Raw genomic sequence first — 27,419 nt, forward strand, 5'->3', positions numbered from 1 at the left:
GTTTTCCTCATACTCACCTGTACACCATAACATATGTTGGCCTAAATGTCGATCTTCCATCAAATGGGTTAGACAAGAAGTTCATTGGTGCCTCCTTCTTCACAGATTCTCACACCTGTCTGCATATATCAAAAAGGACATCTCTAACAAAGTCATGATTGTATTTGAAATCGGGAAGCTCCTTACAATGAACTGCATGTTCTTCAAAGGTATCCAAGCACGCCATACGACAAACAAGACACAACTTATCAATAGGAAATAATTGAATCACGAGGCGAGATCGAAGGATTATGCAGTACTCTATTGGTGACATATGCTGACCTAACCCATAAATAGGGATAGTTAGAAGAAAATCTTGAACATGTGCGTTGCAAATACTAAAAAACTATTTTCTGTCTTGTCTAAGAAATCATCCCTACCCAATACATTGTCCATAAACCAGTAGTATTACTACTCGAACTCACAAGTGAGGTATTGGTTTTATAGTTGTTCTTTGAGCCGAAACCAATATGTGATGAACTTTGCTTTGAAGGTGCACTCTGAAATCTTGCACAATTGGGTTATTCAATGTACCTTTTCACCAATCAATAATCCCATGAAAACATGGATGATTGTTCAATATACCCCTCAAATTGCTTACATTTTATGAAAAATATGAATGTGAGTTACGACCTGATCGAAGTTTACACTTAAAAAAGTCAATCATGAGTTACGATCAAACCCATTGAGGGCATGTTACAACCTTTATGGCTATAAGTAGAGGGTCATGTTAACTATAATCATGTAGATACTTGTTAATGATTCAAAAAAAAAAAGTTTCTTTATCCTTTTTAAAAAATATTTATTTTGAAAAAAAATTAACTTTTAAAATATTAAATACACAACTTTGAAAAGTTTAGGATCATGTTATCCAGTGTCTCTGAGACACTACTTAAGAAAACAAAAACTAAAAAATTTTACATTAAAAACTAGTGCTCTTTGCATTTTCCAAAAGTTTATTACTCTATTTGATCCCTTAACAAATGTAATTAGTTGCAAGTATTTTTGGTAAGTGTTAGTAATTGGAATAGAGCCAAAAAAAAAATATAGGCTAAATTACACTAAAGGTTTTTTAAGTTATTTAATTTGCAATAAATTGATTCTTTTAAGTCTTTTGTACTACATAGATTTTTAAGTTAATTAAATACAATAGATTTGTCCTTTAAACTTTTTATATATCAATTAGATTCTTTAAGTTATTTAACCGTAATAATTTGAGGGATTTCAGTTCTTAAAAATATAAGTTATTCAAGGTTTAAAAGTTAAAATTAAACAACTTTATATATCTAAGTGATATGAAAAATACTCAAAGACAAACTTTATTACAATTGAATAACTTAGAAACGTAAGTGGTACAGACAAAACTTAAAGATTAACCGATTATAATTTAATAACCTAGATGACTTATTGTATAACTTAGCCAACAGCAACAACACAATTATGTATTCACGTGAAGTTGCCTTAGCTTGATGATATGTAGTCAGTCATTGTTGCTTACTTGCTTGCAGTATTGTCATTATCAATTTATCATTTTCTTATGCTTATTGTCTTTTGTTTTGACAGCCTTGTCCTTCTTGTCTTGTTCACAATAACACGTCACAAAAATATATTTTGAATGAATTCTTTAAAGTAATTTCAATATAAATTGTTTTTATTTTGAGGTATATTTGACCTAAATACGAATTTAATAACAAATCTGTATAACTAAAAATGATGTTTGAAAGGTAATTATAACTTCAAATTACTAAAAAAACATAAAATTCTTTGAGATATAACAACTCAGAGATATAATAATCAATTTTATGTTAAAAATCATGTTTGCGTATAAAAAAATGCATCGTTTAAATGGTTTAGTTAAATTAAAACAAACTGCAATCCGAACTGATCCAATGTATTTTTGTTGGATAGTTTTCTTGTTAAGACACAAAATCCTTCAAACTCAATCATGTTCGATTTGGGCAATAAATTTCAAAATTCTTATCCAATCACGCGAGTGTCCAACCATGCCATATATATATATATATATATATATATATATATATATATATATATATATATATATATATATATATATATATATATATATATATATATATATATATAATCAAACGAGATTAAAAACATGTAAAGTTAGAGGTTTTTTCCTTCTCAAAGACACAGTAAGAAAAATACATAAATGGTCATAGTTTAAGGGCTCGTTTGTTACGGATTAAAATAAAAGTGATTTCTACGTAAAATAATTTAGAGATTTTACGAAAAATCAGAATCTATTTTGTGGCTGTTTACCACGATAAAAATCATCTTTTTTAAACTAATAATTTAATTTGTTTGAATACAAATATATAAAAGAGATTTTTTGTTACAAAATTAGTTCAATATTTTAGACCATATTTTCTTTCTTCTCTAAAAATAATCTATTTTTTGAGAAGCTACTCTTAACAGCTTCTCATTTGAAGCTGTTTTTAGATTTTTTTTTTAAATTATGATTTTTAAAAAGTTGTAACAAACGGATGCAAAACTCTTAAAAGTGGTTTTTTTTTTTTCTAAAAAAAAAAACTATAACCAACGAGCTTCTAAGTGTTTTATTTTGAAAGTTTCAATATTTTGACATCATGTTATGGTATAATTTTTTTGTAAGACCTGATTGCACACTATATATATATATATATATATATATATATATATATATATATATATATATATATATATATATATATATATATATATATATATATATTTTAATTTGATGAGACTTTGACCGTAAACTTCATATGTTAGTCCCTGATACCATTTTTTTTTAAGAAGATATCATATTATTAGTTAAAGCTGATGTCAAATTACAAGCAAATATATAAAAAAATTGAAGCGGATGAAAAGGAGATTATCGTTTTTTTTAAAGTAATCTTGTAGTTAGAAATTCACTTAAATAAGTGAAGAATATAAGATCCAAACTCTGATCTCTATATATCAATGTCTCAGCCAATTGAATTATGTTCACGTGGATAAAGAGATTATGGATCTAATTCCCCCAATAACATATTACAATTTCATTTTTTTTAGGGGAACATATTACAATTTCATTGTTAGTCTACAAAATAATAATACAATTTCATTGATATTGTTAAACAATATATACGAGATTTTTTTTTACAAGAATGCCTTATATCGGGGTATGGAACATTTTAAGATTCAAATTATCAAATAGGTTCTTTCAAAAAAAAAAGAAAAATTATCAAATAGGTATAATGGCATCTAGATTATCAAACGAAGTTTGGTCCATTATTAACTTTGCTCAAATCTTTTAAAAAAATGTCTCAAATATTTTGGACGACAATTATCAGGCAGTGGGAGAACGCAATAACTTGATATATGACATGGTGGAAACTCAATAAAAACGTTCCATCGATCTCCGAAAATATTAGAAAATTGCTCTTTAGGCAGGTTTGTTTGCTCTCATGCACTCCATAAATAAGTATTTTATCTCCGACTGCAGTTAATTATTATTTACTCTTAACGGTAATTACTATTGTTTTAATGGAAATGTTAACAACTGTCCGAGGGCACTTGTTAAGGGAATATAAAAGGAAATATTCTATTCAAAATTGTGAATTTTACTTTTTGAAAGTTGAAAAAGTGTTCCTTTAATTCCAAAATTTTACTTTTCTTTTTACTTTTAGTTTGTTAACTAGTGTCCTGGGCCACCGGTTAACAAGACCCTTGTTTTAAATCCAGACATGCATATACAAAAACCAAAAAAAAAAAAAAAAAACCTCCTACGATAGTTAAGTATCATAGGAGCCGCACCCAAGATTTATCTGTAGCCATACTGAGTGTTATGTAAACCTATTTGAAAACCTTGTTGCAGGGAGAAGGATGGCGCGGTTCCTCAAAATACATGGAAAAGCAATAACCATTCACTGAGATATTGAGCAATAAAGTTGAAGAAAATCCTACTTTTTTCCTTTTACCATTCTCTGTATATGTTTAAATAAGTGTTATGTGTTTTTTTTTGTTGAGACTCCTACAACACTTAACTGTTGTAGGGGCGTGTTTTTTTTGTTCATGTATATACAGGTATAGATCTGGAACGACAGATAACTACAATAAACCTGACAGTTAACTGTCGGAGTGTCTGAAAGTAAATATTGAAGTCTAAAGAGCATTTTTCAACTATTTATAGAATTTCATATCAACATGAGAAAAAAAATATATATGAACGAGTCTTGGGCCCTTTCATTGTCAAAAAAGTCATGGGCCCTTTATTCTTACGTTAGTGTCCCAAAAAATTTAGAGCATTTTTTTTTATCCTATACATCTCTCGCGCGTCCTTCTTAATTTTCATTTTGCATCCGCTCGGTTTATATAATTCGAATCAATTTTAAATATTTCAAGACATAATCTAAAATTGTTTAGGACACATAAAAGAGAAAAATCTGCTATTAAATCACAGCAATTTCAACAACATAATACAACAATGTAAAACAACAACAACAACAACAACAACAATAATAATAATAATAATAATAATAATAATAATAATAATAATTGCAACAAGATAATTGATCGGTCAAACTAAATTATTCATCGGGTATATCCATGCAAGCCAAGATTTATTCGTGGGTCTTGGGCCGAATGAAACTTCTCAAATATCACGAAAATAGATTGGGTTTCCCTTTGTTATAGTACATTGCATCTAACTCGGTGTTCATATCTATTAGATAAGTGTTCATAGTTTTGTAGTGTGGTGTGCAAGTAAACCAAACATACTAGTTTATATAAGGTTCTATGCTTTGTGGACCGCATGAACTATTGATGCAATGTGGACCACAAAAAAAATCTTGTATTTGACTGGTTCTGATTAAATAATAAAAAACATGGCAAAACCACCAATGCACAAGTTCTTGCACGTTCTTGGCATGTTTCAGATCTGAACAACTAAAACATTGTTTTTGGAATATATTATCTGAAACATCCCGAAAACATGGACAACATTGTTGCCACCGAGGTTTGGCTCGTGGGTGGCATGTTCAAGAACCTTTGACTAGTTATTCATGTTTTGCATGTTTTGATTGTAGTTATAGTTTAGGTGGTGGTGTTGCTATAAACAGTCTTTCTTTCGTCCATATTTTTCATTCTATAACTCTACTTCTTTCCTTCTTCCGTTTTGTTTCTTATTTTCCTTTTGGGGGACATTTATGTTGTTATGGTTTCCACAGAGGTCTTTGTATAAGTAGTTGTGAGGTTAGTGTGATTGACAGAGTGGGTTGTTTCATGTCAACTTGTATTTCAGATCAGTTTGAAAATGAGATTGTTTTCACCTTCTAGCTCTCCATCATCATGTATTCCACCTTCTCCTGCTCTATCTTGTATAACATATCTCCTGATCAATTTGGATATGGGGTTGTTCACATCTTCTTCCTCTGTCTTCTTGCACTACTACAAATTTAGCTTTAGTATTCAAACATGTTTGCAAATAAATTCAAATTTTTAAAACAAATCAAACGTCTTTAAACACAATTTGGATTTTAGAACCCAAGCACCCTTTTTACATGCTTTGAACCCTCTTGTGCCTAGCAAATGATGAGAAAAAAAATATGATATTGCATTTAGGTACAATAGAGGTTCAAAACAAGTAAATAGAGCGTTCGAAATTTAAAATCCAGACGTTTAAAAAAGGCTTTTGCTTAGATTCGATAATCCGAACATAACATTTAAAATGACTATCATTAATTTTCTCCATTTTTGAATGGCAGAAAATCTAAAATCCCAAAATGGGGAAGCATTTTCATATATTTTTCGGGTTACATTAGAGACATGGGGTGGGAAGAGAATTTCACTAGGAATATCCTCTTGGACGTTTTATTCGGTCTCCATGTTTTTGTAAATTATCCATTCTGTTAATTTATCTGCACTTTTATTTATGAGCTACTTGCTTGGGCTTGAAGACAAAAAAAATTGTATCAAGAGCATCTTCAATGGAGGTTCCTTACTTAACAAGGACCACTCCCTGTTAAGGACTCCTCGTTGGAGGAAGAAAAAATGAGTCTTTATTAAGCAACAAACAACTATATAAGGACCATATCTCTCCTGGGCAATTAATTGGCCCCACTGTAAAAGAAGTAATAAAATATGTATTGGTTAGTTCCACTTGCAAAAAAAATAATAAATTATTTTTGTATAATGATGTAATGTCAATGAGAGTTATTTAAGTACTTTTCATTGGAGTCCTTATTAGTGTATTGTCATTAGACTCATAGAGTCCTTAATATGTACTTTCATTAAAAAATTATAAATAAGTGATGTATACATGTGGGGTCCACTTCGGTAGGAATAACTCTCTTCGATAGGAAGAGTAGTGGAACACTTTATGTATTGGTTAGTTCCTAATGTTTGCTCTAACTATTCTCTTCGGTAGGAATAATCTACCTTAAATTTTGTATAATTTGTGCATGGAACACTTTGTATTCGCTGCATTGGAATTTGAAATGATTAACTTTTTCTAAAGTTTAAAGATTAATTTTTAAATTTAAGTTCCTTAAACAACATGTTGATGGTACTCGTTAGCAAAACCCTTAAAATAATTAAGATTATAAATATATTGTGTCAAGGTCCAAACATTAGGAGTGCGTTTATTTTGCTTAAGAAAGGTTTGTAATCTATCGATAGTGTGACATAAGTATGTTTTGGTTTCTTGATTATTAAGTGTTCGATTCATGACAATTGACAAGTCTACTCGTAAAAATATTGGATGTCAATTATCTGGAAAGATGAGTTCTTACGGTTGTGCGTGTTGATACTTTGTGTTAGAAAAAAGTTTGTAATCTTTTTAACAATAGAGAAGTTGTAAGCTTGATTCTTCAAATTGAAAAATAAAACACTTTGATTTACTAGTAATACTAATCAATGTCAAAATTAAAACAAAGGTTAAGACAACAAAATTTTAAGTGCACTTGTTAGTATTTTCTTAAATATTAATAACCCAAAGACAATTATTAACATCCATAAATTTTAAAGAAAAATATCGAAATTGTTAGGTTAGATGAAGGTCAAGGTTCAACACCTCCACTTATGTGTATGAATTTATAATCATTTGTCATTTTGTCTATAAAAAAAACACTTATTAACATATGACTATGAACCAGAGAAGAGATAGCAAGAAAGAAAAGATAACACAGATAGAAGAAGACAAGATCTAGGCAATGGAATTCTGAAATTCAACCGCATACTTCGCCGGTCGGGGCACTGTAGTCAGCAAAGCACGTGAGGCTTCATCAAAGCATGATTGTCACAATAATAATTCCGAGTGTTGGATAGATTCATAGATAGATTTTTTTTTTTTTTTTACAAGAGATTCATAGATAGATATAAGCACAATTTGTTAATTAACTTGATCCACGAGTTCTTTGTTTGCATCCTCCAAAAGGCAAAATTACTAGATCCTTTCATCATTTTAATTAACATAAAAAAATAAAACAATCAAACAAACAAATAGTGGGTTTGGTTGCTAGTTAAGACATATAGGTACATCATGCCTTTAGGTCTCAGTCAAAGGTACTCACGAGAGGGAGAGGAAAAAGGAAGATATGTAATGATTAATTAATAAATCAGAAAGTTAAGGTGAGTGTTTGTATACTACTACCTCCGTCCCAATTTAATTGACACAATTTTGTTTTTCACACATATTAAGAAAAATGTATAAATAAAGGAGAAAGTGGAATATATTGTATTGAGAATGATAAAAGTAGTATTATTTAGTGTTATATTGTATTGGGAATGATGAAAGTTGTATTGAAAATTGATATGGATCAGTTATTTTGGGACACATTTTTTTAGAAAATGGGTCAATTATTCCGGGACAGAGGGAGTACTATCCTATGGCCATGGCCGACATAACTTGTTTGTAGGCAAAACATATGGGGAACATAGATCGTGACTTAACTCACCCAAAAGAAAAGTACTTGCAACCAAAAAAAAAAATCACAAAAAGAGGTACCCTACGTCCAAATTTAACAAACCAAAATAGGAAAAGGGGAAGCTTTTTGAAGTTTGGTGTTTGACTATGTAATTGTTTTCGATTCATATTGTCCCTTCTAAAGGTAGGTGACGTTTATGGTGGGAGGGTTGCTCATTTTCCCCATGGTGGGAAAAGCTCAGATCCACCTTTGATATATTGTTAAAAGTATTCAATGGTTTGGATTAAAGAATGGGAGATAATATGCATGCGCCAAATGCACACATATAGAAGAAACACAAGTTTTTTAGAGTTGATTATGAGAGGATTAAAACGCCCTTTTGAAATGATCGTTTTGTTTTACTAAAGAAATGCTTTTTTAGAGGACTAAAGAATTATGATTATTGAGTAAAAAAAGAAAGATATGATTGATGAATCTAAATAATACGGAGAGTTGATTCATTCTTATGGTTATTCCACCTCATGCGAAGACCGGATATTTAAAATATATACTCAAAAAGCTTTATTTAAGTTTTTCTATCATAAGCAAATTTGCATATATTAAGAAGTTTAAAATAGTAATTTTATATTGAAACTTGTATATTTTGTCTTATAAATACAACTTATCTTAGATGGTAACTTCGAACTTCAAAAACATTAGATATATTGAGGAGTGGGTTCGAACCCACAATTCCTCACTTCTCAAAACCCCTAGCGTATAAACCTAGTATATAACCTGTCACTATGCTATTTAAAAAAACTTTACTAAAAATGCACAAATTAATAAGTAGTTCAGTGATGATACAATTTGTAACAGCGTGTATTTGGTTTGAATTTGCATGAGGTATTTTTAATATTTTAGGCAAAAATACAAAAGGAAATGTAAAAATGTTGAGCATAAAAATTGATCAAGTCCTCTTAAGTACCACCAATAGTGCCACTGAACTACTACGAATATAGAATAATAATTCGGTAAAGTTCGATTAGTGAGAAAAGTAGGAGAACATTATCTTCATTATTTAGTAGTTACTCTTTTTTTTCTTACTGATATGTCATGCATTTAGATAATAGGAGAAACACAAAGGGGACATACAATGATAATAAAATAATTCATGAAAAAGATATGAAAAGGGAACAGATACTGCCAATACGTTTAAATGAAGGCTCAGATCCAGAACCCCATCAAAATTGTTCATCCATGAAAAACCTAGGTCCTTTTTATTTTTTGACATAACTCCTATTCGTTTATTTGTCCAAGAAAATGATCATCCTTGCCAAATTTTATTGGGCAACTTTTTTTTTTTGGATGTATGCTTCAAAATGAACCAAAATATAAATGGTGGCATAAACTTAAAAAGAAAAGAAAGAAAAAGGTACAAGTCATTTTTCTTCCAAGCGCCGCAGCACCGACTCAGCAAAGTTTTGTTGCCTACAAACGAGTATATTCAACATAAAACATAAGAATTAACTAAAAAACTAACACGTGACGAAAAACTAACACATGACAGCAGAATGAAATGCAGGGCAGTTGAATATTGTAAAACACTAACACTATATTTTGACATAAACAGAAAGGTTCAAGTTCAGGGTGTACACATGTAGGGTTGAGTAGGTTTAGGCCAACCTCATTAGCTGATCCCATCAAAATTCACAAGTTCGGATTGAGTAAAATAATTTTGTCAAATTCAAACTAATCCAACCCATTGATGAATATACTTGGGTTGGATCGGGTTATAAGACAATATTTTGAAAATTCCAAAAAATGAATATAATTAAATGACATTCTATGTCATGAAATTTCTACTACCTAGACTAATTCTATAATTTTAAATGTTAGCACATGAGTTAAATTGAAAATATTCTAAATTCAACAACATCTTAAACTACATTAACAAAAAAATCTCATTTTTCACGGAATCACAGATTTGAAAAACTCTTTACCCAAACCAAACCACTTCGGGTTTGGCTGAATTGAGTTGATTTGTGCTTGACTCAGACTACAAAAAAAAAAAAAAAAAAAGAACCAAACATTTGTCTTGAGTTGAATTATTAGATTGATCGGGTTGATCCATACCATGAACATCCCTGGTTCAAGTAACACATTTGAAATAACTAACAAATGGTCTTATTCATGCAAACAACTGCCAAAAACATTTAAAGAAACCAAAACAACATAAATATGATAATTTCAATGATAACATTTCTGTTCCAGGCAATATATGACAATACAGTGGACACCCAGAAAAATAGGAACTTGAACTTACTTTCTTTCTCTATGCTTTGGGCTAGGACGGGAATATTTCAGATATCCATCCCAAGGAACCTTCTTAAGGCCAGCACGAGTTGAGATTATGTCTCTAACCCTGAACAATTAAAATTAAATTGATACAATTACAACACTTGGAAGAAAGAAAAACATAGACCTCTATGTATATTTGGGGGTCAAGATTATTTACCTTTCTGCAAACTCGATGGGTGTCTCTCCTGGCTTCAGACTTTGTGGCTCCAAGTACCAAACATCACAAACAACAGCCCAAGATGTCATTAGCTGCAACAGATGTTTAGTGAATGATTGCCTGCAAAGCATGAAATGCAGAATCTCTATTGCATCAATAAACAATTTACGTGGTAGAAGTAATCAACGTTGTCGATTGCAGATGGGAGACCATGGCGGAAAGCCAAAAATCCTCCATAAACTGCAATTGCCAATAGCACTGCCATCCTTCACGAATTGGCCATGGCGGTTGTCAAAAAATCTGCCACCACAGCCAATATTTTACAACACTAGAAGTACCCCCTCTTGGTCCTTTTTAGGCGTTGTTTTGTAGCTTTTTACATGTACCAAGACAACTAATAAATATTGTTACTTTTGATACCATAATTTATATTTTACATATATTACCCTTAATCATTTATTATCGCATTTCATCTATTTCTCTATATGTAATAAATAGCTAAGGGGGTTATTGACAAATCAATAATTAATGTTGCATTGAATTTTAAACAGAACAGTTAAATAGGAAGGAACAAAATATTCCTTGAAATGTGACACTTAAAAGGAACGGAGGGAGTAATTAACATGAGAAACATCTTACTTTCGACTGTTCCAAAAAGCATCGACAAATATTTTGTTGTACTTGATTGCAACTGGGCAAACTGTGCAGCCAAGCTCGAATGCTCCCTAAACACCATTAAAAGTTACAAGACTTCAATAAAGAAAATAGGAAAATGAAAAGAAGAGAGATCAATGAGTGCAAAACAACAAAAGAAAAGCTATTGCCCGAATATGATAACATAAACTGCATTTTACACGACTGTAATTGCAAATGATTCACATACCTTCTTGAACATGACTGTATAGTGATTATTTACACAAGTTCCCTCAGGAAATATGAGAAGAGGATTGTTGTCAGCTCCCTGGACATGTTCCCTCAATCTAGAATAAGCATAATCATGTAAGTAAGGAGGAATTTGAAACAGAGATATATTTTCTAATATTTTTCTTATACTGACTTTCTTGCCACAATTTCTCGATCCTTTGCCTCTGATCGATTGAACCAGATACATCCTACACTCTCCAAAATGGTGCTTTGCAGCAATCCTGCACAGTAATTGAACTTTTAATAAAATTCATCAATAAGTTTAGTCAAGACAAATTATGACAACAATTCAACATTATGAAGCTATTCTTAAATCATGATTGTTCATCATAAACCCTACTCTTCCTGACATCCATTTAGATCACCCAACAGCCTAAGATAGAGCGCTTAAGGGCCGCAAAACGCAGTGAATCCATCCCCCCCAAAATCTTTCACTGAGCGATTCAAATTCTGTTAAAATCTGAGTGTAATCATATAAAAACCTAGTAAGTCATGTGATTTTTTTTATAATGTCTCGATGTTATCTTAAAGCATAATGATTCTCTCTTGGGATTTGTTTTTATAATTTTTAGTTATTATCATGATTTATTTACATGTTTGATTAGAATTAGGAAGGAGACTAATATTAATAATATAAGGGTAAAATCTTTGTCTTTCGGATCATCAATATATGAAACCATAATCATAATTCAAAGTCCTTATTCTTCCTCTCATTACTATCTTAAACTCTTAGTTCAACATAGTACCAAAGCAGTACCGCCCTTTGCAACCTATTTCATCACTATTTCACTACCAAGTTCCCTAAAGTTTGGGACACTTGCAATAATCATGTCAATTCCCCAATATTACTACTTTCCCTGTTTAATTAGAGTTAGGAGCTAGTATTAGTATAAATATGGTTAATGCTTTGCCTTTTTCATAATCAACACATCAAATCATAGTCATAATTAGAAGTACTTATTCCTTTCTCTTGTTATCTAAACCTTTTAACTTCAACAACAACAACAACAAATGCTTAGATCATAAAGCTTCTCATCCGTGATAAAGACACATGTCCTATGCATTTAAATCATACTCTATATGCTCTTGTTGGGTTTTCGTTTGCTTCAGATTTGGGTTTCTCTGCCTGGTAGCTTCATTTTGCTGTTGTCTGGTTGTTTTTGTTCAATACCCCTTTGGTTTGGTTCCTTACCATTTTTGGTGTAGTTCTGCACTGTTTGCTATACCATACCCTTTTGGGATAATTTAACAATTGTGTGGTTTTACTAGGTCAGGTTTATGTCCCCCTAGTCCTTTGCTTTTCTCCTTTTATATAATCTACTCTTTATTTTGCTGAAAAAAAATAAGAAAAAAAAAAAATCATCCTCTATATGCTTACCAACCCATCCAGGATGTTTCTGCATAATAACAGCAAATGCGGTCATCTGTTCTAAGACAATGAAATCAATCATGGAAGTGTGGTTGGCTACAAAAACCTGTTAAAAAAATGAAGGGAAAGATCAATTAGTGATTTATCACATTTTTATCTTACCTGAATGTGGAAATTAGGGAAATACGACAACATTAATAGAGGCTAGGCAAACCTGTTTTGGTCGCCTGCTGGGCCTTGGTCCATGGTATCTAACAACCCCAGTCCAAGATGCAACAAAGAAACTGCATATCATCTCCACCAAAGACCTCTGAAGGAAATAAGCAATTTAAATACATTTAGTTTGATGAACAAAAGGTTAATGTGCTGGAATTAATACCCAGAAAAGGAATAAAAAGAGAGGGCATTTAGAAAATACACTCGATACATTGCCTGACAAACAAGAATATGAAACTAACTTGTACTTAGTACTCCACTACATACAGCATCTATTAATCAGGTAAATCATAACATAGAGGGAAAGTTTAAATCATGCCCACCAAAATTTTGGCCAAACCTTGTTCCATTGAACTTCAAAAATAAAAGGGCACCTTCTAAACAGGTGGTTTTCATTATTTGACATATTTCTACCAACTCCTCTGAAGTCTAATTCACAATTTGATTTTTAAATGCAGCCATTTTAACAATGTTTTCTTTCTGCAACTGATCAATCTATCAATGGAATATTAATATTTTATTGCAAGAGTCCTTCACTTTTTGTAGTAAAAATAAAAACAAAATGTAAGGAAAATGCTATATTTCCCTCAATAGGTGAGGAAAAATGAATTGAGACTAGATAATAGACACTTAAAACCGAATGAAGCTAAAACTTATCGTAATACTCAAATAGAAGTACACAAGCAGATACCAAATTATGGACATAAACCTGAAGTATATATACCTCTTCTTAAGAAACAATATTAGCATATCATTCAGCTTAAATATCAGTATCATCAAGACAACTGAAACCGAGAAATTTATTATGTTTCTAGATGAGGTGAATAAAAGAGAAATCTGAGAGGTTATTTATATTTTATACTGTTAGATTGATCATTAATGGTTGTTTCAGTAGTAAAGTGTAAGAAAAGAGACAGTGAAACTAACAAAAATATAAAATGGAAATGATGGAATGAATCCTGAATAAGTTGAATAATCACCTCAATACTCCTCCTCAACTTGTCATGTCCTTTCAACAAGAAGTGCACTGGAATGAAGGAGGAAAGAAATATTATCCATCCTATTGTTAACACAAGAACCCTGCAAGATAAATTAGGATGACATCATTTTTCCAGAAAAGATGACAATAAAGGAACTCGTTACCATGAAAAGCAGCAAAGTAAGAATAATAGGGCCAAATACGAAAAAAATAAAAGGTCAATTTGATAGTGCAAAAGTCAAAGTTCAAACCATGTCGTAAAAGTTATGTTTTCCTAATTTACTGTCAATCTTGAAGCTTAATTACGCAATCTGAAATCAGCCAAGCAGATCCTATAATAGCCAAACTTAATAGTAACAGTTAAATGCATAGTAAGAGGAATAAGCTAACCTTGTAGGGAATACTATCAAATATCGAAGTAAAACTCCGAAACACCACAAAGGAAACAAATAAATGTTCCAATTCCATGGTTCTGGAGGATTTGACTTGAAACATCTTGTGAACGAGTCCTGGTGCAACACAAAAGTTATAAATGTGTGAAAAAGAGTAACCAATACATAAAAACCTTATAAACAGTAAAACAGTGATGAATAAAAGATGCGGGAATAGTTTACATCTACAATAGCACCGGCAGCCTCGGATAGCGTAGGAGAAATATCGAGCAAGTCGTGCCTGTAAAAAACATACAGAAGAAAGCAGAAAACTGGTAATATTAGAATCACAACCAAAACTCCAAAGTAGAAACAGAATATGGAAGAGAGAAGACATACAGGCGAAGCTTGCCGCGAGGTTCTTGTTGAATGGCGGCCCCTGAAGGGAGGTAATCCTCAATGTTGGGTCGATCGAGATCTAACTCGGAACTTGAAGACTTGAGTACTCCAGAGCTATTCATCAGTCTCAAGCGGTGTAGTTGTTGTTACTGAAAAATGGATTGAATCCTCAATCAAATAACTGAAATATGAATGATGTTTAATTTCAAATGGAATAGTCACCTAGTTAATGATTTGATTTCTAAAACTAACATAAACCAATTAAAGACTCTGACTTTCAGCTCCTTTTCACAAATCATATACTATGTTTTAAAGATAAGATAAAATGTTGAAATCAATATTATTACTTGTCCCAATCATTATCCACAAACGAGATAAGGGAGTATTTAACTAAAAAAATAAAGCATCAATTTAGTCTTGAAACTATTACTCTCTCCAATTTAGTCCTTAAACTATATAAATTCATAAAGTATATGGAATTGGTCAATTTAGTCCCTAAAGTATTTGAAAATCCGTCGAATTTAATGCCTACCAATACCATGTTAACAATAGGGACTAAATTGACGCAGTTACTCTCAAATTGAGAATGAGAAAGTGAAATCATAACACAATAATATTAGGTATTAGAATTGAACAATCACAGTAATAAGAAGTAATGAATCATCATGAAAAAGAAAGAAAGAAAGTAGAAGAAAGACCTATAGATCTGGAATTCTACGGCGGAAGCTCTGCTCTGCGCTTCGCTTCTGACGATGGTGCGTAGAAGAAGAAACACTTTAACTAACCAACTAACTCCAATAGGAGTGAGTGAAGCTTCAATTTCATCGCACCTCTCTCTCTCTCTCTCTCTCTCTCTCTCTCTCTATCAGAATATGCCTTTAGCGTGCGTTTGGTATAGGTGATTTAGGAGAGAATGAAGGTTCAAGAGAAAGTAAGTATTTCTCTAGTAAACTAAACTAACGATTTTCTTGTATGAATTTATCTTATATTTACTATATTATTATTATTGGTATCATTTATATTCTACGATCGAGATCGTTTATGACATAAAGCAATTACATTAGACGATCCAAGTTCGAGTGAAAAATAGATGGAGTTTACGGTATCCTAGGTGGATAACTTTTTTTTTTTTTTTTTTGTGGTGGCGGGGTCCTGACCTTACATATTTTATGCATTGTCCATACCAACTAAGCTAAACTCACGAGGACGAATAACATTTTAAATACATGTATATTTTTTCCACGTCTATTTTATATTTTTATATTTCTATATTGTATCTATCTATATATTTAATGAGAGGAATCCTTTCCTATTTTACTTTTTTTAGAAACAAAAACAAACAAAAAAAATCTTTATTTGGTAGTGGCCGGGGTTTGAACCCCGGACCTTACATATTTTATGCATTGTCCTTACCAACTGAACTATGCTCACGAGGACAAACAAAAAAAATCTAAGAACACCACAAAAATATTTGGTTACACCTAAATCAATTTAAAATTTAATCATAATACCAAAATTACTGGGAAGCACTTGGGTGACATTATGTCACCGTGACATTAAATCTGGGTCACACAACACATACAACACATCTGGCCACACAACACAACACCTTTGTGTGGTCCAGATTTAATGTCACCTAAGTATTTTCCAAAATTACTCTTTTTCTTTTGCCTTCAATTTCCGAAACCACACGCCTTTCAATCCTCGACTCCATTTCGCTCATAAAGTCTGAGTTTTTCATCAACGACTCCACAACTTTCACATCTCTTTAAAAACAAATACACAAACCAAAACTAAAAGTAATTCATTTGCATCCATATTTTTTCAATTGAATCAAATTTCAATTGCTCTTCATATTTCTAGTTTAAATTTTCTCAATCGTTCTACAATTAATTGAGATTATTAATAGATAGTTATAACAAAAATGGGTGCAAATTACGCTCACACAATGACCAACATAGGAATCAAAGTAAATGAGGGTTTGATAATGGAGTTTCTTCCATGTAAAATGTGATAACATTTATTCAAAAGTGGAGATAATATAATGTTGATAGATTCGATAAGGGTTAAATATGTTATTCGTCCATGCAAATAGGGCTCGCTTAAAATTTCGTCCTTGCAATTGCGAATCCTTTTTTTTTGCCCCTGCAAAGTTTAATCAGTTAAAAATTCGTCCCTTGACCCAGTTAATGACTGCCACGTCATCAAATTAACAAAATGGCATGAGAATTGACAAAAATACCCCTGGCTTATTTTTTTTGTTTTTTTTTCCTTCAAAAAAAAATCAGTTTTTTCCCGAATTTTTTTTACGATTTTTTCCCGAAAATTTTTCAGTTTTAATTTTAACAGTTTTTTTCTGAAATTTTTTTTGACTTTTAATTTTTTTTCAGATTTTTTTAAATTAAAAATAAATTTGCCCAGGGGTATTTTGGTCAATTCCCATGCCATTATGGTAATTTTGATGATGTGGCAGTCATTAACTGGATCAAGGGACGAATTTTTAACTGATTAAACTTTGCAGGGGCAAAAAAAAAGGATTAGCGATTGCAGGGACAAAATTTTAAGCGAGCCCTATTTGCAGGGACGAATCACATATTAAACCCATTCGATAATGAAGCAAAGCAATGAGGAAGAAGTGAAGAAGAAGAGAAAATGGATCAATGGTTTGATTTTGTAAATTTAATTTCACAACAAGGGTATTTTAATTATTTTAGGGTGTAACTGGATACTGGGTGTTGCTAGAAAAAATCCAAAAATAAACGACATTCTCAGAGAGATTTCATGTTATGTTGCCACGTGTCATTCTATAAGAAGCCCTAACAATTTGAATTTCAATTTTAATTAACGGTACGAATAAGATTTAACGAATAACCACAAATACTCAAAAACTGGAGTAATGTTCACCGCTTCACCCACATCAGCATAATGTCGTCATCTTCGTCGGCAAAGTGGACCCATCTCCATGATTGTGTCTTCGACCCACTTCTTCAGCCTACGCACACATCTCTTAGTCCCCAGTTTGGGGTTACACTTCAATTCAGGACGGTGTTAAACAATCACATGTCTTTGAAATAGGCTTTGTAATTCACTGGGTTTGCATAGGTTTCGTCATGGCGAAAGTTGCAATCGTTTTCAGCTTACGGAAAAGCCAATTCCTAACAAGCTTCTGAATTTAATATAGCCATCAACATTGTTAGGTTGCTTGAATGAATACTAGATAACTAATGTAAATGAATGGTTTGTGGCTTAGTATTTTGTAGATGTGTTAATGCAAGAGATGATTCACTGGTTGAAAAGTTGAAATAGTCGTTGGTGTTCTTGAGCAGAAGCAAAATACAAGATGAAGGAATCTGTAGTATTTCTTTAATATATTTAATTTTAGTTTTATCTCATTTTCAAACAAAAAAACTAGGAGATGCACGTGCGAGATGCTTTACCAAGCGCATTTGTCAAATTTCGTAAGCAAAATATCGTACTATATAGAATAGTTGTTGAGTAGACCTTCATTTGGGTCCTTGGAAGTGTCACACACTATCAGACCGGTCTCTGAATCAATTTAATGAATCAAATGCATCTGAAACGTTAACTTGGTGTTAACAGTGCTGATTTGTCTGTTACACTTGCCACTTTAGTGCATTGTTGGCCTTTCGCGCTGACAGGGACTAAATTGCACAAGATAACAAACATTGCAACGGTCATTTGTGTCCCTCAATGTTGTCTCTCAATGCACTATCATGTTGCTCAATAAATTGCTTCAATGTTGTCTTTGAGCTTACATACCCATCAAAAAATGAGTTAATACTTTCACTTCTACGTGTGGCTGACATCACGGCCCAAAATGTGTCTCTCACATATACATGAGCCCAACGATGCCGTTTCTAAAGAAATTCCTTTGAACTATTCATTATTCTGTAGTTTGTAATTATTAATCATGTTTCCCCAACTCTTCACGAAATCACTTTTGTTAAAACAATCGTATACAATTTCATGTAGAAGTATTTTGATAGACTCATAATGAGAGCGTGCACCAAACATTTCAGAAACTTTTTTTATTAAATGCCATAAGCACCATATCGGTGACCAACTTTCGGAAAGACAATCTCAATTGCATTTTTTATTGCTTTATCCTGATCAGTATTAATGGCATTTGGAGCACGACCATGCATACATTCTTACCAAGTTGTGAACAACCATGTAAAAGTTTTAGTATCCTCATTCGACAATAAAGCACAATCCAACAACATAGATTAACCATGATGGTTAACTCTAACAAAAGGAGCAAAATGCAACTCTACATCTTGCATCTGCCCAAAACACATTTCGTAACCAGCTTTCATCATCCACATCCATTGCATAATAAAATTGATTGTTTTGCTTTTGCATATATTCTCACAAATTATTTTTGTATTGCTTAGGTATCTCTAGTTCCAAGTCGTAGTTGTCTTACCTTGTTTATATAGTTTCTACAATCTTTTTCTCCAAACGTAAGATTCTCATACCCATTTGCTTCAAAAACTAAATATTGAAAGGTTTTACTTACATTAATAAAAGTTTGATCATTTGAGTTCTAACCTCCTCTTCACTTGAATCCCCACACTCTTGTTGCATCTAAAATATCGTGCTTTGGTTGAACTTAGATCATGATTATGAACAAGAAAAACCCTCGAAACTGCAACTGAGCCATCTAAACTCATACACACATTCAATCTGACCTTACACTCTGTTTCTGCACAAAGATTTGGCTTCAAGAGATTCTTTGACCGTCTCGCATACTTTCTAGCATGACTTCATGCTAAAGTAAAATATCTTTTACCATCATCTCCATTTTTGAAAACAGAACAACGTGAAGAAACAAAGTTTGTGGGAGGTTGAGCATCGAAGAAGAAAAGTTAAAATTTAATTTAATAAGAAAATGATAATACTGCAAAGACGAAACTGGTTATAGGTAAAATGAATTAAAAATAATGGATGACATGGCTTATTATTGGGTGTGTTAAAATAGTGTATCGGTGGATGTGACCCAATGATTTCTAGTATCTGGTTTCTGAGTTTGAATTAGTGGTGCAACTTCTTTGCTTTTGATTAAAAGAAATAACAATGGAGCGATTAAATTAAAACTAAAGGATACGATAGTCAAACAATGGTCAAAGATGATGAGAGCATGCATGGATGGGAAGGATAATAAGCACCGAAAGGTACAAAGGACAATCATCATCCTTCATCGTCCTATGAGGGTTTGATAAGAGACAAGAAAAGACACATTTTTTTGCTACTATCCCTTCTATTCCCTCCTTTTTTTTCCATTCCATTTTATTCTTTGAATTTTTGAACAAGTCTATATACTTACAAACTAATTAAAATCCAGTTGTAACTAGTCTAAAAGAAAGGGACCCATCCCAAAAAGTTCATAACATTAACAATATTTGGTTTTTTCCGTCCTGTGTATCATGATCATCCATCTAGCTATACCTTTCCTTTTTCACTTTAGAATTTTGATAATCCAACTTTGGTCAAAATTTACTACCTCATAATTAGTGGCCCCAAGACTTACCTTTCTAATGTAAAATAGTAATGAAGCATATAGGACCAATTATTGCAGCCCTCATCGTGAGTTTGAGTTAGTATTTTCATCCCTGAATTATGGAGACCGACTATTGGGATAATTAAAACTTAAAATTATGAAAAGATAGATAGTTCATCATAACAAACAGATGTTGGTGATTGGAGAAGAACGGATTTTTACCAGTCACTCTGTGATTTCCTTTAAGTTTTTGTAGGAAATTTATAGGAAAAGTGTGAAATATTGAATGATCAATTCTCATTAATATGTTACATCTCCAGTTATATTTGGTGGTTGATATTTATTTTTCTCTCTATGAAGTGATCCTCGTCTACTTTTTCTGTTTTGCTAAATATAGTTAGATAGATTCATTCTTAAAAGAACATAAAATTTCGTTTGTTATACAGTGTAGATTGTCTCTCCATGTAAATGAACTCGGGTCAATATATAGACATAACTGGTTTCCAATCGATAAATTAATATTCCTGGTTTTAAGAAAAAAATCACAGAGTGAATTATCATGTTTATATAAGCATAATTTCCCACTTTTATATAAAAATCCCACTTTTTATAGTATGTAGACCTTTTTTATATGTTGTATTTTGCTAGATTGGATGGAATTATTTCCAATTATGTATAGACATATTTAAGCATTATTGCTATTACTTATACTGCATTTGTATTTAGTTATTTAAGTTTTGTGACCCACGGAGTAATTTGTACATAAATGTGAAATGTGATGGTTAAATTTGAGAAGGGTATTTGCAAATAAGGTTATAAGGTGTGAGGGTATTGTAATTTGTACGCAAATGTTACTTTTGAAAGAAAAAAAAATCAAGAAATATTACAATTTTTTATTTGAAAAAAATTCAAATACCCCATATGACATGACATGTCCCTTCATAGTACGTGGCAATATCACATAGACAGATAACGATCACATCATTCTGACGAACAAAGGAATCTAAGAGAGGGTTAAACTGACAAACGCTTAACATTTTTTTTTGTGAGGTTTCTCAAATTCCAAGAGGACAACAGCAAAAGTTACCATTTCAGGAGTAATCGATCATTTACTTAAATTAATCTTAAGTAATTTCTTTATTTCAATAAAGTCAAAATTACATATGTGCTCCTTCAACTTAATTTCATATAACGATTTAAACCTTTATCTTTTTTTCATTGCATTTTTGACATTTTCGTTCATTTATATATAAATTTTTAAGCTTTAAATCTATGAATTTTTTTCTTCCTTATGGCCTCCGAATATTCAAATCTATGGTCTTCCACCATGGTATGCATATAAATCTTCAATTTAAAACTCCTAGTCTCTTTGTCACGTGGGTCAAATGATACTCTAAATAGTCCTAAAATACAACGGTTTTTACTTGCTTGTATTTTCACACTACTACTAACTTTTTAGTGCACTGCTATTTTTTTGGTGTATATTTAGTGCACTGCTATTACGCCATCAAAACGAAGTTCGAGATGTACATGTTTATCTTTAACGTTTTTCTTAAGTGAGAAGGATACAATATTTGACTACAATTGTTTGTGATTAAAGTAGAAAACGTGTAATGCTTATTACTTGTGAGTTTGTTTTAAGGATTTCAGAAGTAGCCCAAAATTTGATCAAAACATAACTAAAGTCTGAACAAGCTGTTATTTCAATCTGAATCCGAACTTCTTTTTTTTATTTTATAACGAAATCTACATAATTGGGAAGAGAATCATTTAACTCCTCTTACAATATTTTCCTAGTATAATAAAAGTACTTCACTGTAGTAAAAGGCAATGAATGAGTCTGACTTTATAAAGTACACACAGACGTGTGTGCTTGCATGTGAAACAACTCCAGCTAGCCAAATTAAAGAGATGCCCACTCACAATAAACGCCACCCACACTGATTTAATATAATTTCTACATTTTGTACACCAATAGTTTCTAGTAACATTTTTCCTTATGTTACAAAAGTAAAATAAAATAAAAATTGAATACTAAAAACTAGACAGTACACTATTTTTACTAAAAAACTTCATATTTCTGAACTTAAAAAACTTCATATTTAAAATTCAAGTTAATTTTACTTACAGTAATTTGTTTTGTTGTTAACTTAGTCATCAAGTGAATAATACACAACAATGGTACCAACACAATGAAATGGATTACAAAAGGATTTATTTCCCATTATACTCATAAATCATGTCAGTATATAAACAGAGACAAAATGCAAAATGCCAAAAATTGAAAAACACAAAAAAGGAAAAATTGAAGACTTAAAACAAAGGAACTTTTGAGTTAGTACAGTGTCAGTCAGCAACAGCTATCTCTCATGAACTATTATGACTGTAAATAAAGACTAGTCCTTGTTTCCTTCTGATTCTATTGCTTTGCATGCTAAGACTAACAACACCATCACTACAACACTGTCCTTCCTTCCTTCAACACTTTCATCATCATCATCATTCATTATTATTATATGCACAGATTCTCATTTCTCTAGCTCCATCAGCACCTGATATGCATGAGCTCATTCCATTCCAAATATTGGCGTTTGAAACAGACTTGGCTTTGCATGTGTTTGGAATGTGTGTCCAATCCAGTTATTTCCATTTCCATAACTAGTACCATTCTCATAACTACTACTATTACTATTTAAAGAAAATATTGGTGTTGCGAATGGAATTGAACTCGTTGAAGCTGACGACGAAGATGAAGAATTGGAACCACTGCTTCCGTTCATATTTTGTTGCTGAAAAAATATACCTGATCCACTGAAAAATGCTGCATTGTGGGGATTATCACTGTTGGTATTTGAAGGTGCATGAGCAGAAAAATCCATGTTGAATGGTGTGGTAGTAACAGCACTGCTAGGGTTATTATGGAAGCCGAGAATATTGGACCAATAATCGGTAGAAGGGTCTTGTTTAATAGGTAAGGCGAAGCTTAAAGTTGTTGCCGACGAAGTTGAAGATGGATGATCTATTTCGTCAGATTGAATTGGTTCGTTGATTTTGGTTTCTGATGCAGAATCTGTGGAATTTTTGTTGTTCTTATTTGATAAACCTCCTATGGGAAGAGAACTATTTGCAATACTCTTTACGTCGTAGCGACTCATGTCAAAATTTGTTACTGCATTTAGTCCTCTAAATTTGATTGCTGCAATATCATACGCTTCTGCAGCTTCTTCTTGAGTGCCTAAATTTATAAATTAAATTGAAAAAAAATGATTAGGCTATGAAAACGTCATTTTCTAAATTTTTACCATAAATTACTAGCATGCAGACGAACATTAACGTGCAAGTATATTATTATTATGTCATTAGGACGAAATTATAAATAAAATACTTCCAATATATCAATAATAAATTTTTAAAAAAATGGTTGTGTCAAAAGTAAATACTCTTTCAAATTAAACAGTTTAATAAAAAAACTGGCAAAAATGGAAAATTGATATTCCCTTTATAGTATACTATAAATAAAAAAATATTAGATGGGTCGGCATCTGTAGATTTTATCTTGTTTTTGTGTATAAAAAAATAGTCAATAAAAGCTGTATAGTGATGTCAATATATGGATAATGGATGAGTACATACTGAAAGTGCCAAGGTAGAGGTCTTTGTTTCCGGCAACTCTGCCTATTCTTGCCTGCCATCGGCCATGCTGGTGGTGTCTGCACCAACAAATTAAAGTTGTTTCAAAATCTCAAATATAATAACTTATTTTATTCATTCAGAATCTAATGATATACACTAGGGGCCAAAACGAATATGAATTTATCATGCCACAAAAAATTAAAACTCAAAGGTAGTAGTACCTTGTTACCCCTCTGTAAATTGATGCTCCTCTTGAGAAACCACTACTCTTCCTATAACATGAAGGAAAATAAAAATGTCCATAAAACTATTCATATAATTTAGCTAGTACTCATGATTATTCACAACAACTAGATAATAGTAAAATGTAAATATATTTCATTTCACCTTCGTAGAGAAGCAACAAATTCTTGTCTAGTCATGTTCTTCATGTCATCAATCTCCTTCTCATAGTTGGAAATCTGAGAATTAATTCCAACAAAAAAATGTAAAACATTTATGAAAACCGTTAAAGGAGCGTGAATAGTTGCATTAAACAGTAAAATAAAAGGGATCTATCTTTGATTATTTGTACAAACTTACCGGAAAGTTGGTAGTGGTCGTTGGACCCCAGTACTTGAGAGCAGCAAGATCATAAGCTCTAGCTGCTTTCTCTTCCTTATCATAGCCACCTAAATTATAACAAAAAACAAAAATTCCATTTTATGAGCTAAATGATTAATTAACGCTGTGTAGAATCTGAATCTACATAAACAAACATTCAAATTCATGATCATTAAAATGTACATGAAGCAGGAATATGCGCCAAAACAAAATGATGATTTGGTCAAAGATCAAAAAACAAAACTATTATGAGCTTTTCAAAGTAAAATAAAAGTACTCACCCAAATAAACTGAAGCAAAAGATAACATCCCACGAATCAGCAATCATTCACCAGGTACAAAAGCAAAAAAAAGGCCCGGTCAGAATCTTCAAAGTTCAAACCAACACCCGATCTATTTTGATCATAATAATAATAGTAATAGTAAAATAAAATAAAATAAAATGAAACACATGCAGTGTGACAGTGTGACTGATGCATTGGATCACACTAGAAGCTAGACAAAAATGACATTGCTATAACAAAAATAACAATGATCTAAATGCAGCTGCAATGAATTAATCTGAATCCTTGATTGAGAATGGTTTTGAATTTGAGATTTGAATATCTAAAGCTAGACACATTCTTTAACTCCCATTTATTCCGGTCAGTGGTCACATTCACTGGACCCTTCCCATCACAAACACTAGATCTCGTGGACCCACTTTTGCCCGTGTACCATCCATAGCGCACGTTAGACACAATCCTTATTCAAATTTATATATGTTTATGTTTTCATTGATTAATTTCACTTATTCAAATTTTAAAGCCCTAGTCCCTACATATAAATAATCTTTCACAATTTTAACTAACATAGTACCTTGTCTTCCTTTCCTACTTTGTCCTTCCCTTCTGCAACTATTGTCCCATAGATGTGCTTCATATCTCCCCGTCCATCTATGTCTGAAAATTATCAAATAAATAAATAAATATCATTAAATATGAAAAACTAATTTTTTTTTTACTTTTCTTTTCATAGAAAAAATAATCAAAAGCATGTGTGTGTATAATATTTGTCTATGTCCATATATTTTGGCTAGCTTTTTTAATAATCACATTACACCTCGACTCCGTTAAACTCGCTGTCAATTCAAACATGCACTAAACATACCTGGTGACACCGCGATAGATGGAGGTGCGTTGTCCGAAGGTATCGACGGTTTTTTTAGGAGAAGGCTTTTGAGGTTCGGAGTTTGGTTCGGTGGGGTAGCCACCAGGGAAGCAAGCAGCTATTGTTTTCTTCAGCTCGGAATTATATATATCATTGTCGGTGGAAAACTGCTGAAGCTGTGTGGGTGCACACGTTGCGGCGGCTGTTCTTGTTGGTGCAACGGAGCTTCCTAAGAAGTCCTCGAACTTGTGGCTGCCGGTGAATATGGAGAGGTTTGTGGTTCCTCCATCTGTTGCCTCTGGTGAAGCTTCCACGGCGTTGCTGCTTCCTGGAAATGAAAAAAAAAAGTTACTGTAAGTTGATATTTTTTTTAGAGAGAAACTGAGATATTGGAGAGAGAGAGAGAGAGAGAGAGAGAGAGAGAGAGATGGAGAGAGAAAGACCTGTGAGGGTGAGAGATGGTGGTATTATAGAGGAAGGATAAGGGGTGAAGGAGTGGAAAAGAGAGAGGTGAGAGGAAGATGAGTGGGAAGGATTAGGAAAGTTATTATTGGAAAGAGAGAAAGCGAGGGAGGTGTTGTTAGTGTTTGTAGGGGGTGAAGAAGAGGATTTGTCCATAGTTTGATTTTGTTTTTGGCTGTTTTATATGAACGTGAAATATCGATGGCGTTGAAGCTTAGTTGGTTTCTTTGGAAACTGCGATCTTTTATAGAATCTATTTTTTAGATAGAGAGGGAAGAGAGAGAGAGAAGGGTTGATGAAGAAAGAAGTGTGGGATTATGACACAGATATAGAGGTGGTCAAGAGAGAGAATGTGACTCACCTCACCTCCTGCTCCTGCTTGCTTAGGGTTGCTCGAAAAACGAGGTTTTCTTAAGATATTTTTTAGGTGTAAATATCCTACACAAGAAGGTAGTCATGGAAGAATTGCTGGAAATTTACCTCAACCTATAAAATAGGGTGTCCATGAACTATCTTGAGTTCACCAATAAATTGTTCATTTTTATTACCCACCATTATTCAAAAGTAATCTAGAAAAAACCATCATAAAATAGAGTTAAAAAAGAGAAATACTCCAATTGTGACGTCTTGACCATTTAAAATCTCGTACCTAACAGATACTTTTATTGGGGGAAATTTTTTGGGGGGTTTTATAGGACTCAAAGTCTCACTTAAGCATCTCACTTAAGACTCTAATCTTAAATGAGACCCATATTTTTTTAATATCAAAAAATTGAAATGTAATGATATAAAGTTATTGATAATTGATTAATGTATCACATTTAAGAAATTTGTGTGAGATAATGAGTTTGAGTGATTGAGTACTTATTAGACATTACTATTAAAAAGTTACAAAAGAATGATATATACATTTGAGATTCATTTAAGTGCCTAAAAATAGATGTTACTATTGTATATGCTCTTATGAACACCTATTTTAATCAAGTTATCGATAGGTGAAAGGCGATCGTTTAAAAATCTGCAAACAAAGAGCGTCGCCTTTAATGTGACCAAATTATTCCAGTAAATTTTATACAACAAAGAATTTATTATTATATCGAACCTTAAGATCAACTCATAACTATAAGCTTCAAACATCCCATTGCCAAACATCTTCTGAATCATCCTCCAAAGAAAAATAAGCTAACACAACCATACACTCATCAATTCTCTTACCCAAACGAAGAAACCCCTTCGCTAAATCCAACCCCCTTCCTCCAAAATCACCATATTATTACCAAAACATTTTAATCAATTGAATGATTAAATAAGCTACTAAGTGGTCCTTTAACATCTCCCCATCCAACC

At 32.1% G+C, this 27,419-nt stretch overlaps 2 protein-coding genes across 4 annotated transcripts; both read right to left on the reverse strand.

The window, feature by feature from the left end:
• Positions 1-9,080: 9,080 nt before the first annotated feature.
• LOC146903124 (glycerol-3-phosphate acyltransferase 9) lies at positions 9,081-15,662 on the reverse strand. 2 transcript variants are annotated; one of them, XM_085736256.1, is made up of 13 exons: positions 15,403-15,662; positions 14,705-14,853; positions 14,549-14,606; positions 14,325-14,443; positions 13,936-14,035; positions 12,954-13,049; positions 12,749-12,845; positions 11,504-11,591; positions 11,330-11,426; positions 11,086-11,171; positions 10,447-10,566; positions 10,255-10,353; positions 9,081-9,419 (listed from the first exon to the last, which is right to left on the reverse strand). In XM_085736256.1, the coding sequence occupies exons 2-13, from the start codon at positions 14,824-14,826 to the stop codon at positions 9,371-9,373; spliced, it is 1,131 nt and encodes a 376-aa protein (XP_085592382.1). In that variant the 5' UTR covers positions 14,827-14,853; positions 15,403-15,662; the 3' UTR covers positions 9,081-9,370. The 2 variants fall into 2 exon arrangements, with proteins under 2 accessions (XP_085592382.1, XP_085592383.1); XM_085736257.1 differs by having other exon boundaries at positions 14,705-14,885.
• A 6,761-nt stretch (positions 15,663-22,423) lies between these two features.
• On the reverse strand, positions 22,424-26,369 carry AIL5 (AINTEGUMENTA-like 5). 2 transcript variants are annotated; one of them, XM_085732399.1, is made up of 9 exons: positions 26,054-26,369; positions 25,611-25,938; positions 25,320-25,402; positions 24,743-24,751; positions 24,441-24,529; positions 24,246-24,319; positions 24,080-24,130; positions 23,859-23,935; positions 22,424-23,460 (listed from the first exon to the last, which is right to left on the reverse strand). In XM_085732399.1, exons 1-9 carry the CDS (start codon positions 26,226-26,228, stop codon positions 22,793-22,795), a joined length of 1,554 nt encoding a protein of 517 aa, XP_085588525.1. In that variant the 5' UTR covers positions 26,229-26,369; the 3' UTR covers positions 22,424-22,792. The 2 variants fall into 2 exon arrangements, with proteins under 2 accessions (XP_085588525.1, XP_085588526.1); XM_085732400.1 differs by lacking the exon at positions 24,743-24,751.
• Between the last annotated feature and the right edge of the window lie 1,050 nt (positions 26,370-27,419).

Source organism: Medicago sativa, chromosome 8 (genome assembly GCF_051527215.1).
Source record: "Medicago sativa cultivar Bolivia chromosome 8, Bolivia_mono, whole genome shotgun sequence".
NCBI classification, from domain to species: Eukaryota; Viridiplantae; Streptophyta; class Magnoliopsida; order Fabales; family Fabaceae; genus Medicago; species Medicago sativa.